The sequence below is a fragment of the Lipotes vexillifer genome, unplaced genomic scaffold, assembly GCF_000442215.2.
Source record: "Lipotes vexillifer unplaced genomic scaffold, Lipotes_vexillifer_v1.1 scaffold233, whole genome shotgun sequence".
Classification (NCBI taxonomy): domain Eukaryota; kingdom Metazoa; phylum Chordata; class Mammalia; order Artiodactyla; family Lipotidae; genus Lipotes; species Lipotes vexillifer.
The window spans coordinates 247,029-261,783 of record NW_006790915.1 but is presented as its reverse complement, the minus strand read 5'-3'; the positions used below and the strand labels follow the sequence as shown (position 1 = coordinate 261,783).

The 14,755-nt window shown below is 37.4% G+C and overlaps 1 protein-coding gene across 1 annotated transcript in view; it reads right to left on the bottom strand.

Moving 5' to 3' along the window:
* Positions 1 to 1,219: 1,219 nt before the first annotated feature.
* RAB3GAP1 (RAB3 GTPase activating protein catalytic subunit 1) overlaps positions 1,220 to 14,755 on the bottom strand; it is a 127,786-nt gene continuing 114,250 nt past the window's right edge. Inside the window, exons 23-28 of the mRNA XM_007464007.1 lie at positions 7,342 to 7,438; positions 7,141 to 7,244; positions 6,905 to 7,020; positions 5,291 to 5,393; positions 2,299 to 2,319; positions 1,220 to 1,456 (exon numbers count right to left, since the gene is read on the bottom strand). Coding sequence (XP_007464069.1) covers positions 1,220 to 1,456; positions 2,299 to 2,319; positions 5,291 to 5,393; positions 6,905 to 7,020; positions 7,141 to 7,244; positions 7,342 to 7,438 — 678 coding nt within the window. The remainder of the gene's footprint in view (positions 1,457 to 2,298; positions 2,320 to 5,290; positions 5,394 to 6,904; positions 7,021 to 7,140; positions 7,245 to 7,341; positions 7,439 to 14,755) is intronic.

Below are 14,755 nucleotides of genomic sequence, written 5' to 3'. Positions count from 1 at the left end.
CACACATATTTACATTTTTTTAACGAAAATAATATAACATAGGGTTTACAGAGCTCTATTAATTCTTTAAAGTTACATAGGCAAGCTCTATGCTTCAGTATGATCATTTTTTACTTTGGATTAAAGTGGGAATTTTAGCCCTAAAAATAGATTTAAGATTACCGAACAGAGGCCATATAGCAACACAGACTTGATAAATCTTGATCGTCACATAACTAGAAATATGTTATTGTTATCCTTATGCTAGGTGCTACACATCCCCCATCGATTATCTTCATTTTAACTATAATACAAAAGCAAAATAGTTCACTGAAGTAATCTTCTATTCATTACATTAGCACATATGCCGAATTATACTAACTGCACGATAATCTCTATGTTCAGAGGCTATATTTTTAGCGTGTGCTCATCTCTGCTTCATTAAATACTGCAAGCAACCACAAAAAAAGGAATGCATGTTGTACAGCAAGAGAGAGAACAACGATCTGCAGGGTGATATCTTCCAGGGCAACCAAAGACAAAACAAGTCAGAGAAACAAACCTTACGAGAGATATAAAACTAATTTGCAGTGACATTTAATATATAGTTTTTTTATCAGAAGGAATACATTTAAGTCACAGTTACATGGAAAAACACAGACTGTGAAATTCCAGGCTTTCTCCTAGAATATTCAAAATGCTCATCAAAAGTCAATTAGTACAGTAAAGATGGCCACCAGGTAATTGAATAAACAGAATGTCATTTAGTATTTTAAAAACAGATTCTGGGAGTAGAAGCTACCACCAAAATATCCAGAAATCTGAGTTAACTGGTACTCTACTTTGCATACTTGATACTAATAAATATAATAGGTGTTTACAGAGACTATGAATGCAGGGCAATAGCCTAAGGGATAGTCACGGAAAAGAAGAAATGAACACAATCCTGCTGGAGGGAATACACAGACCTCCTGCTGTTGTTCTGGTCCCCCCCATCCCCCAAACAACAAGGGCCATCTCTTTGGGGAAGAAATCTTTCAATAGCTGAAGCCCATTCCTCTGCCCCCCACAAGACCCTAGAGAGCCCAGTGGAAAGTCTCTCAGATGCTGGTATGATTCTTGATCACCAAACTGGACAGGTCCTCTTCATGGCCTCTCAGGTTCTGACTGGCACAACCTCCTTCCCACAGAAGGGGTTAGCACTGTCTGTGAAGCCACAAATGAGGGAACTCTAGAAGGATTAGAAGAAGGAGGTATCTGATGAAAAGGCACCTGCAAGTCTGAAATCCTCTTTGGTAAGGACACTGTACATGCGCTGAGGCAGAGCCCGGGAGTAGGGAGCGGGGCGGGGCACGGTCGTGCGCAAAATGAGCTCCCGGCCCGCAGCGGGTGGGAAGTCTGCCGCCAGGTTCTGCTTCTTCTCTTCTGGGGGGACCATCCTCTTCAGATCCTCCTCCGGCGGAGCCATGGCTGCAGCCTTGAAAAGAATCACATGCTAGTTCAAGAGCAGGCCGAATGCTAAACTCAGATCATTTTGAAGGACAGCTGAATATGCATGATAAATACATAAAAATGTTCTACATTACTCAGTAATGCAGTCAGTTATGTTATGATTGCTCAAAAAATCACAACACAGAAAATGCAAGAAGCTTGAAACACTGCATGAGCAGCCAGAGATTACAAATAAACTGGTGACACAGACAGAAGATAATGACTGCCAGGCAATCTGCTTTGTAAAGTGAGGGCCATATTCAGACATCTGATGAAGAGGGACAATGGAGCTGTTCTGGTTTCTATACATTTCTTCTAGCAGTGACCCAAGTCCAAGTCTGATGTCCTCAGTCCAGTAAAGAACTGCTGCTCTCCAGAGTCTGGAAAGATGATTTTTTACCGATTCTTTCAATTCTTTTTAAGGTTCATTTGTCAAATTAAAACTGAGGACACTGGTTTTGTTTGCTGGGTTGGTGACTAATGTAACGTGGAAGTGATAGAGGTCCATGAAATGTAGCAGTGGCCACAAAAGAGAAGTTCTCAATATTAAAGGCATCTATTTTTTCATTAAAATTGAATAAAATACGTATTCAACTAGAGCTTTCATTTTAACTCTGATCACTATGTTTCTTTCACAATACCATCAATTTGGAAAAAAATAATTGTTTTGGCAATGGAAATATGAAATCATGTTATGCTAAACACCAGCAAGAAAGGTATGCCAAACCCAGACTGTTAAAGAGGTGGTTGATTAGTCTTAATGACCTTATGAAGTTAGAGGGATGGGAAGGAACAAGGAACTATGAGGGACAAAGGCTATTTTGTTACCTCATCAGAAGATTCAGTCAGCTTGAGAAAGGGTGAGAAAAGAAACAGTGATGAAAGGGAAACAAGCAAGATGGTTTAAAAAGAGCTAGACAAGAGATTGCAAGATTATTTCAGAGACAGCATGCACTACGTTAAGGAACATGATCCTATCAAAAGAATATCAAGACAAAAACACACCACATACAACACACCTAGCCGTCCAACTGAGCAGACAAATCTCACTACTCATGCATCTGATGGCTCAAGAGGCAACGTACAGAGGGTCACTTAATGGGGAAATGATTCAGCAAAAATTTAGCTCTTTTCCCAAAGATTAAGATACTAAAAAAAGTACTCATGTCTTGAAAAATAGATAACCCAATGAATTTAAGACTAGATGTCTGACTTATTCAATTTAGAAAGACTAAGGCAAAATCCAATCAGTGGTCTGTTTGCTGAATTCTATTTAAATATGGATATACCACTGACACATAAAATCATGATGAAAGTGTATTAAAATGTATGATTTTAAGGAAAAGTTCTAAATATGTAAAATTACTGTAGGCTATAAAATATTTTCAGTGAAATTTTATAACTTTAAAAAAGTTAACATCTTGATTTAATAGAATTGATATAAAGTATCAATTATGAAAAATTATGTGAATAAATTTGAATGGTTTCTATTAATTAGCCAGATATTTAAGAGGTGAGTTTAAAAATGTACCAGCCAGATGCTTGTTATATGGATTACAGTCTGCCAATTCCCTAAAAACATTCACTTCAAGGTTTGAAAGTTTAAAATATTTTAAAATTATATAATGTGGGATGAATGTACAATTTCAGTATCCATTAAAGGGGATTAGCTATACAATAAGCCCAGTGACAAGATGATATACACTCTTATATTTACTAATGTAGAAAGATAATTACACTGAGCGGAAAATAAGAACAAAGTAAACTATGTAATATAATCCTATTTTGTAAAATTTACATATATTTGTATATACTAGATGTTAAATGTTGACAGTGATCACCAGTGGGGTAGTGAGATTAATGTGATTCATTTTTCAGTGTCATTAATTTTTCATTATAATTCTCTGTATTATCCAAATTTTTACAGTAAGACTTTACTTACAGTGTCAGGGAAAAAGCTTATTTCCATATTGGGGAAAATAATTTTTGCTTATGTATCTAGAACAATGAGAGTGTTCTACTCTCAGCATTAAAAATATTTTATAGGGCTTCCCTGGTGGCGCAGTGATTGAGAGTCTGCCTGCCGATGCAGGGGACACGGGTTCATGCCCCGGTCTGGGAGGATCCCACATGCCGTGGAGCGGCTGGGCCTGTGAGCCATGGCCACTGAGCCTGCGTGTCCAGAGCCTGTGCTCCGCAGCGGGAGAAGCCACAACAGTGAGAGGCCCACATACCGCAATAAAAAAAAAAAAAAATTTTATGAATACTTCAGATTTTAAATCGTCATAACACACAGGTTTTAAAAAATGAAAGAATTTTTGCAGTATAAGGAAAATTCATATTGGTATTAACAAGGAAATGTGCTTATAAGCACTGGCTAGTAAACTGGCAAATATATCACAGGATGTGAAAACAGACTTGGTTCTGGTTTCATGCCAGAGAGAAAAACAAAGTAAATCAAAGTAAGCATCTATTGCTTGCTAGAACTTTAATTTATAAGGAAATATTTGGTTTTTAACTTGAAATCCTTAAATTTAGGGGGCCACCCCATAAATAATCTCAGGTTTTAGTTCTTGCTAAAATTCCTATCAATATATTTGGCTATGATTTTGAATATGTTAAAATTCAATATATTCAAATTCAAATTTATATATTCAATGCACTCCAGACCGACTCAAAGGAGATTATGAAGTTTTTATTCCATGTGTAAATCCACGAAAATTCTTTTTCTCATTTGACTGTGAGAATTATACCTTCAAAACTGGGCCATTCTAGTGTCATCACAGTGCTATATAAGGGGCGCCCTGTATTTAGTACACTTCAAAATACTTTTATCATAATCTTTAATATTAATGAGTTCTGATGTGAGAATCACCTACGGAATACCAGCGCCTCTTAACCAGTAAACAAGAACAGTACAGAGAGAATCAACCCGAAGTATAACTAATACCATCCTCATAAAAATCCAAATCGTAACAGTTTTAGAATGTCAGAGGTACTGTATGATTTTTAAAACTTTTATCAGTAGAGGTAATGACACAGGAAAGTTTTCAAATTGAGCTTTCTTTCTGTGCTGAAGACCGTTTTCCATAGTCCTAAAAATCTGAATCTTGCTCTTCCTTCTTAGGAACACTCTGAAGTTAGATTTCTTCACCATTATAAGAACAGTTAGATTTACTAACTCCAAGCTAAGTTGTGAATCCATTGCAGTACATGGAGTTTAAAACTGGTAAAACTAAACTCTAATTTGAAAGTAGTAAACATTTTTTCCACAGCACAGCACTGGCCATTGCTAAACAAGTCCCTATCAGATTCGTTAACAAGGAATTTCAGGCCATTTTAACTTCTGAAATTTAGGTACTAAAATAAACTTATCATTTTATTTAAACATGTAAGAAAGCAGATGGATTTCAAAGACTAAAAAGTTACTGTTGAGAGTCATTATTTCTTCAGTGTTCAAATCCAATGCTGTTATTAGCAGCTGTAGAATCGGCCATGTGTGGGAATCAAAACAGTACCTTAGGGCTTCCCTGGTGGCGCAGTGGTTGGGAGTCCGCCTGCCGATGCAGGGGACGCGGGTTCGTGCCCCGGTCCGGGAAGATCCCACATGCCGCAGAGCGGCTGGGCCCGTGAGCCATGGCCGCTGGGCCTGCGCGTCCGGGGCCTGTGCTCCGCAACGGGAGAGGCCGCAACAGTGAGAGGCCCGCGTACCGCAAAAATAAACCCCCAAAAAAACAAAACAAAACAAAACAAAAAACAGTACCTTACTGAGCAGAGGCCTGGAGAGATCATGACACAGTCAATAAGGAATCTCACATACCCTCTGAGCATTCACAAACAGCTTGTGAATGATCCTGCCAGCGTGTCCTCTTCCTGCACCGACAACTAACACCTCAGGTTGCTCCAAAAGGCAACTCACAAACCTGAAAGAGAGAGGTAATGAAAGGATAGAAAACAAGCTGCTCAGTTCACACTGGGTCAATCCTCCCTGATTCATTTTGGGGACAAACCGTCAAAATGATACTGGCGAACCCTACACCAAGGCTGGAGTGGAAATTTTTTAACAGGACAGATCGACATTTGGAATTAAAATCGACTCAAATGACAATCTTACTGCATTTCAACTGTTTTTGTAAATTTTTTTAATAGCCCATCTCTGTCAAAGTGTAAGAAAAAATATTCAGTCTATTTCTTTCAGACTATAGAAGATGCTACACTAAATAAAAGATTTTTTTTAAAGTTTTTAACAACAAAAACCATGTTTAATTTATTCAGCAAAGCAATGGTCCTTATTTCTCATTTTTGTTCTTTTAAGGGGTATGAGTGAGTGTGAGTGTGAGTGTGTGTGCATGCGCTTAAAATACATGTTTTGCTGGGCAAAGTTTCAATTGTAAGCTGTGCCATTATGTGCTGGAAACACTCTACTTCCAAGTATATCACAGACAACGTATGGTGGAGCTAAGAGAGTCGAAGGCACAGAGCCACCAACTCTGCACCACCTGCTCACTAACTCATACTGCTATCTTAGAAACAATTCCTGTGATTAGAGCATATTCTTCTCATTTAAGGGGAAGGAATTTTCAAGAGCAAAGAAGGCTGGGTGAAAATTTCAACAAAAGATATAATATTCAAACAAGAACTTGTTAAAAGCTATAGCAAATGCCTTGTCATATAATATTATTTATCATCAATAATGCCATTTCTCATGGAAAGACTGATGAAAATTTTAGTTATAACAAATTCAAGCTGCTCAAGTAGCTAATTTGGAAACACTTTATCACCTATTGAAACATCGTCGTCCTTTCAAGTACCTCAGGCAAAAATGGACAGGGACCCACAGTGACAGGCTCCCTTAGAAATGGTCCAAATCTTGGAAGGAGGAAAAGACTGACCCAATCATTTGCCTCATCACGGAGAGGCCATCTGGTCACTCTTTCAAAACACATTCACAGAGCACGGAGGGTATGCACATTTGCTATCACAAATCTTATTCAGAAGATTTAGTAACTCTTTAGTAAATCTTGTGTAAAAACTAGGAATATTGAGCAGAAATAGTTTCAGAACACCTCTGCCTGTACTTAAGGAACAGTGAGAGTGGAAAGCAGAGCTCTGGGGCCCTGCAAGTAACAAAGAGTAAACAGCCAGTTCCTCCACAGGCAACTCCTCCAAGAGCAAACAAGGACACTCCTAGAAAGAGAGACCTGGAAGCCTTCATTCTAAAAGTGGGAGGAATGGAAACACGTGGCAAATACTCAAGAGATACAGGAGAGGTCAAATCCTATGATAAAGAAACATTTCTCTGTCTCTAGCCAATGCTTTTTACAAAAAACAGAGGAACACTACAAAAGAATCTCAATATTTTACAAAAATTTTCTAAAGAGAGTGGTGGCTTTTCCTATTGCAGATAAAAATGAGTTAATCAGATAGCAATTACCTTTCAAGATCTTCCTTTTCCTCCTCTTGTTCACATTTCTCAGTTCCAAACTTGGCTTTCAGTGAGCGGGCTCTAGCAATTATAGCTTCTACATTAGTAATTTGATGGATGATTTCCTAACAGTGAGTGAGAAAGGGGAGAGGCATACATTGGAAGACAGCAAAAAGCCTTTAAAAAATGTATCTTTAAAATAATTATTGCCAACTGGGGAGAACACTTGGAAAGATCAGACTTACTTCCAATTTCTTGTCTTCTGGATTGGGGAAGTGCAAAACTTTACTGGAATGAGATATTATTTGCTTTATAATCTTCTTAACTGAAGAAATGTTTTCCAGACTTTCTATTTTTAAAAAGATCAAAGCCATCATTAGATAAGTTAGGCAAAATCTACTTTTATTTTGGAAATGAACTAATGACTAATCAAATAAGACATTTACCTTCCTCCTTTACCTTGAGTATGGCTGCATGAATTACACAAGGTAACAGGTGCCTAGCAAGGTCTGCAGGTTTCTGTACTGCCAGATAGTGCAGCACCTGAAGGACACATGAAGTTAGATAAGTGATCAATGCAGTTGTCAAAGAATAAAGCAGCCATTTATTGGGTCAGCCAAAAGGTTCGTTCACTTTTTTCCGTGAGATGGCTCTAGCAGCAACTTAGTTTTCTTTAACTTCATTCGAAACAATTATGTTAGATCGTATGTGACAGCTGTCATATCAGTGTGCATTTAAAAAACGACTTAGCAAAATTGGTGAATTTTTGTGTAGCCATTTTAATATTGAAGATGGAAGAAAAAAAGCAACATTGTCGGCATATTATGCTTTATTATTTCAAGAAAGGTAAAAACGCAACTGAAATGCAAAAAGATTTGTGCAGTGTATGGAGAAGGTGCTGTGACTGATCAAAAATGTCAAAAGCGGTTTGAGAAGTTTCGTGTTGGAGATTTCTTGCTGGATGATGCTCCACGCTCGGGAAGACCAGTTGAAGTTGATAGGGATCAGACTGAGACATTGAGATCAATCAATGTTATACCACGCAGGAGATAGATGACATACTCAAAACATCCAAATCGAGTGTTGAAAATTTGCACCAGCTTGGTTATGTGATGTTTGGGTTCCATGTAAGTTAAGCGAACAAAACCTTCTTGACCATATTTCTGCGTGTGATTCTCTACTTAAACATAATGAAAACGTTCCAGGTTTTTGTTTGTTTATTTATTTATTTATGGCTGCATTGGGTCTCCGTTGCTGCACGCAGGCTTTCTCTACTTATGGCGAATGGGAGCTACTCTTTGTTGCAGTGCACGGGCTCTAGGTGTGCGGGCTTCAGTAGTTGTGGCACATGGGCTCAGTAGTTGTGGCTTGTCGGCTCAAGTGCAGGCTCAGTAGTCGTGGCGCACGGGCTTAGTTGCTCCATGGCATGTGGTATCTTCCCAGACCAGGGCTCGAACCTGTGTCCCCTGCACTGGCAGGCAGATTCTTAACCACTGCACCACCAGGGAAGTCCCAAACGTTCCATTTTTAAAACACTGTGATAGGCAATGAAACAATACAACAATGTGGAATGGAAGAGATCGTGGGGCAAGCGAAATGAACCACCACCAACCACAACAAAGGCTGGTCTTCATGCAAAGAAGGTGATGTTGTGTATATGATGGGATTGGAAGGGAGTCCTGTATTATGAGCTTCTTCCAGAAAACCAAATGATTAATTCCAACAAATACTGCTCCCAATCAGACCACCTGAAAGCAGCACTCAATGAAAAGCATCCAGAGTTAGTCAACAGTAAATGCATAATCTTCCATGAGGATAATGCAAGACCACATGTTTCTTTGATGATGAGACAAAAACAGTTACAGCTTGACTGGGAAGTTCTGATTCATTGGTTGTATTCACCAGACATTGCACCTTTGGATTTCCATTTATTTCGGTCTTTACAAAATTCTCTTAATGGAAAAAATTTCAATTCCCTGGAAGACTGTAAAAGGCACCTGGTACAGTTCTTTGCTCAAAAAGATAAACCGAAGGCACTTTTTGGCCAACTCGATGAAAGAGTACCACTGAACTCACATCTGTAACAAGGGTAGAGATGAGCTCTCTTCTCTTCTCTTAGTACCTACCACTGCTCATTCAGGTAAGTAGCTGCTACTCCCAAAGGTAAGAATAATGTTACTGAAATCATATAAGAACTTCAGTCCTTAATAATGGTGAATACTCTCATAATTTTTTTTTCCTACTTCCATATGTAATACATGCAAGATTAGGAAAATACAAAGAAAATTAAAACCACCTGCAAATTATACCACCTAGAAATAATATTTGTTAGTTGTGGAGCATTTTCATTCCAGGATTTTTTTAAGATTTTGAATATACATAATATTTTAAGTGAACTAATATTAAGTATGTAAAATACTGTTTTGTAACCTGCATTCCTCAGTTAAGATTTCTAAACATTGCTAGTGACCTTCCTCTAAATTTTTTGGTTTTATTGTTTTCTAAAATGGAAATTGTTTTATTATTTTTCTGATTAAAAAAAACACACAGAAAAGTATGTATAACACTTGGACCCTACCTTTAAGCTCTTTATTCAACAGCAGTAAAGACAAAAGAAATATAATCTCAAAATGTGAGCCTGGCTGATAAATGCTCACAGATCTCAAAAGTACATAAGTAAATACAAAGAAATATAATGCAAAAGTTCTCTAGAAATCCTACTTCCTAAGGAACAACACAGTTTTGTGTTTTTCTTCTCAGACTTATTTCTATAAACACAAAGATACAGATGCATATGCAATTTCTTAACAAAAACTCATACATAATTTCATAACTTGCTTTACTCATTTAATGATTTATGATTTAAAATTATTTGCCTTGGAGGGTTTTGCGTTTTGAAACGTTTTTAAAATTAAAAAACTTTTTAAAAATACACATACCAGAGTATTTTATAAATACAGAAAACACAAACACTCGTTTATACACCAACGAGCTTAAGAAACAGATCACCAGTACTTTCCAAGTCCCCCTTGTGCCCTCCCTTCTTTCGTTTTTCTTCATAGCTGTCTCACATATGTACGTAGCCCTAAACAATGTGTTGCTTAGTTTTGTCTGGTTTTAATTCTCTTGCTTCTGGTTATGCTCCTCAGTGACTTGTTTTTCATTCAGCATTATTTCTGAGATGCATAGATGTTAATACTGATGCACGCTCTAGTCTACTCATTTTCACTGCTGTATTAAAATGCCCCCCCCATTTTGTGGCTATTAAAATAATGTTCCTATCACATTATTTCATATGTTTGTGGTGCACACGTAGAGGAATTTCTTCAGGATATCTATCTAAAAATAGACAATGCCAAAATTATTATTTTTCAAATACTGAAGTCATATTCCAAATTATTTTACCAAGTATTCGAACGGACTTACATTCTTAAATAGAGTAATAATAAGAGTTCCCACTGTTGAACATCCTTGTTAACACTATTCCAAATGCTGTTTTCCTTAACTCACAGGAAAACATATTTCCAAGAATACAAAATATTTGTACACCCTTTGCCTACTTGATTTGCTAACCTTTTACCTCATCTCTTTTATCACATGTATCTCTCCTCCTTTGGAGGTGCATACAATATATACACACATATTTTTCTGAATAATTTGAGATCAAGTTCCATATACGATGTCCCTTTAACTCCAAATACCTGTGTGTGTTTCCTAAAATTAAGAATGTAGTTAAACTAAATTAACACTGATCAAATACTTTTAATCTAAGCTATTATCCTTAGTACAACTTTGTCAATTGACTGAATAATGTCTTTTATAACCTTTTCCCACCACCATACGGGATCCAGTTAAAGATCATGCATTGGCTTTAGTTATCACACCTCTCTAATCTCAATGAATCTGGAAGTTTTCCAGTCTGTCTTTTATAACACTGACATTTTGAGTATAGTCATCCTCCCTTTTTTGGTGAACTAAATTCCATACTTTATTCCTATTTCCTTAGTTTTAAGAAATTAAGATATAATTTACATACCATAAAATCCACCACTTTAAAATGTACATTTCAGTGGTTTTTAGCATATTTGCAAGGTTATGCAACTATCACCACTATCTAAGTCCAGAAAATTTTCATTACCCCAAAAAGAAACCCAGTGGCCAAAAGCAGTCACTACCCCCAATCCCCCAGCAACTACTAAACTAACTTTCCTTCACCATGGACTTGCCTATTCTGGATAATCCATGTAAGTGGAACCATGTAATATGCGGCCTTCTGTTTCTGGCTTCTTTCACTCAGCATAATGCTTTCAAGGTTCATCCGTGTTACAACATATATCAGAACTCCATTTTTATGGCTGAGTTATATTCCATTGTATGGATATACAACATTTTGCTTGTCTATTCATCAGTTGATAGACATTTGGATTAGTTTCACTTTGGGGCTATTATGAATAATGAGGCTCTCAATATTTGTGTACAAAGTTTCCTTAGTTTTTATCTAATGTCCCTTTCCTATTCCAGGATCCCATCCAGGATATCACATTATATTTAGTAGTAATGTTTCTAGGCTCCCCTTGGATGTGACAGTTTCTCAGACTTTCTTGTTTTTACTGGCCTTAGACAGTTTTGAGGAATTCTAGTCTGGTATTCTGTAAAAAGTCCCTCAATTATGACTTATTTGCTGTTTTTCTGATAATTAAACTGCGGTTATATGTTTTGGGGAGGAAGACCAAAGAGGTAGAGTGCCATTTTCATCATATCATATCAAGATGTGACTTATTATCCCTGTTGTCACCCTTGCTCACCTGGCTAAGATGGTGTTTGTCAGGTTTCTGCACTGTACAGCTACTCATTTCCCCTACACTGCACACTGTACTATAGAAGGAAGTCACCGTGCACAGCCCACACTTATTGAGTGCAGAGGTATGCTCCACTTCCTTGATGGCAGAGCAGATTTAGAGTTCTTATGCATGGGAGATTTGTCTTTCCAATTTATTCCATGATTTATTTATATCGCTATAGACTCAAGGATATTTATATTTTGCTTATAATCCAATACTATCTTATTTATTACTGCGCAAATTGTTCCAGTGTTGGCCATTGGGTAATCTTTCAGTTGGTTCCTGTGTTTCTTTAATCTTCTCCCACAGTTGTGTGTGTGTGGTTTTTTTTTTTTAGCTTTTTTTAAAACACAGTGTTTCTTATTTGGGGTTTCTCTAATGTTTCCTCACTATTAGATGCAGATTATGCACTCTTGGGCCAAACAGTACATAAGTGATGTTGGACCCTTCAGATTATCACATCTCAATGCAGACAATCTGCCCCTTATTGGTGATATTCATTTTGATCATTCAGTCAAGGTACTGTCCCATTTCTCCAGTGCATACTTATTATTTACTCCCTTGCAATTCAGAAGTATAATCTGTAAAGAGCCACTTTAAAACCATGCAAGTATGACACTCTTCACCCAGATTTCCACCTAGACTTAATATCTATTGATGATTCTTACCTGAACCAGTTACTATAAATACGGTTGTAAAATGAAGTTTCCAACTCCAACGTATCCTCTATATTTATCATTCACCTTTGTGCTGAAATGCCCTCCCTTCTCTCCCATTTCTTTCTTTATCTACATATTATCAATGTGGACCCATGGGTTATGATTTCTATACAATGGTTTATAATTCATTACTGTCCTTATCTGGCACTCAAATTGTCCAGATTTGGCCAGTAAGAGCCCCTTCAACCTAGCTACTTATGAAATGCCCCCATCTTTTTAAAAAACACTTCCTTATTTTCTGGCAACACATGATCTTCCATACACCTTCCCTGCCCCAATCCTGAAATCAGCCATTTCTCTGAAGAAAGCACGGTTCCTTTTAGTAAGGAATGTTCTAGAAATCAAAATATATGTGCTCACTGCTACCAGGATGTCAATGCTTCTAGATCCCTACAGAAGTGAGCTAGGAAATGTATGCTTATATATATACATATGTACATACCCACATACCTATCCATATTTTAGAAACCTATAAGTCCATACCAATACCTCCAATTCCAATCACTGCCACTGGGTCTTCTTTGCCTTCCTCAGTTCCACGTTTGCATCTCACTTCCACAATGAGAATTCTGGCTCCCAACAATACCAAATTACTCATTTGCTCAAACAATAATCCATCTACAAGTTTCAGAATTGCTTACCCATATCACTATAAAAACAAATCTAGAAAGTACGAGTTTAAGATTTGTTTCCTGTGGTCTCCCCCCACCCACCACACCTGAGGGTATACAGTCAAACATATCTTTTGTCCATAAATTACTTGAATTAGATTTCTTCCTCCCACTCCATCCCCCTTTCAGTGGAGATGTTATTCATTTGAAATACAGCTAGTTTATCTCAGCTTGCTTTCAGTCTTAGGTTATTTCCCCTCTTTCTATTCTTCTTGATTTAAGTTTTGAATGTAGACCATTACATTTTTCCAGAGTCAAATGTATACAGAAAGCACACTCTTTTCTAAATGTCACCCCCCCCATATTCCTCCCACTCTACCTTTCCCTCCCCCTCCAAACCTTCTGGGTAACTAATTTCAGTGTTTTCTGGTTTATCCTTACTGAGTTGCTTTTTGTAAACATAAATAGATATATGTTTTCTTAACTGCTGCCCCCCCGTTTTTTTAAACACAAAATGAAGCTATACTCTTATACTTTATTTTTATACTCGTTTATACTTTACTATACTCCTTGATACTCTTTTATACTTTACTTTTATACTTCTCTCTTAAAAACATATCCTAGAAGCTGGTTTCTATCAGTTAATAAAGGTTTTTCTCCTTTTTTCTTTTTTTTTTAAACCGCTACATAGTACTCAGTTATGTAGATGAACCACAGTTTATTCCACAAAGCTCCTAAGTTTGGGCATGTAGATAGTTTCCAGTATTTTATAATTACAAGTAATGCAGGAATGAATAACTTAATGCATCTGTATTTTTGTTCTGTTGAAAATATTAGGGTAAATTCCTAGATATGGGATTGCTTCTAGGTGAAACGGTAAATGCATATGTAAATTCTGTTAAATACAGCCAAATTCCCCTCCACAGGGGCTTGGACCATCTAGCCTCTTACCAGTACTGTATGAGAGGGCCTGGTGCCTCATGGCCTCACTATTTATCAAGCTTTTGAATTTTTGCCAATCTGATTGTGAGAAATGGTTATCTCAGTACAGTTTTAATTTGCATTCCTCTTATCATGAATGAAGTTGAACATCTTTTGATAGCTTTAAGAGTAATTATCCTTTTCATGGTGAGTTCTCTACTCATATCTCCTGACCATTTTTCTATAGTATTTGGCCCTTTATCTGCAATACATATTCTCCCAGTTTACAAATATTTCTCTCAGTTTATCATTTGTCTTTTGAATTTACTTTTCTTTTTGTCATGCAAGTTTTTTTTTAAACAAATTCTATCAATCATATTTTTAACTGCATCTCAGTTTTGACTCCTTTCTCTAAATTCAGGTTACAGAGGAATTCACCCATGTTTTCTTCTAGTGCTCCTACTGCTTCGTCTTCAGTCCACTCTTGTCTATGGTATATGAGAGAACTAGTTTATCTTTTTCCAAAAGGTTACTGTTATCTCAAGACCATTTATTAAAAAGGCCATCTAGGGCTTCCCTGGTGGCGCAGTGGTTGGGAGTCCGCCTGCCGATGCAGGGGATACGGGTTCGTGCCCCGGTCTGGGAAGATCCCACATGCCGTGGAGCGGCTGGGCCCGTGAGCCATGGCCGCTGAGCCTGCTCGTCCGGAGCCTGTGCTCCACAATGGGAGAGGCCACAACAGTGAGAGGCCCACATACCGCAGAAAAA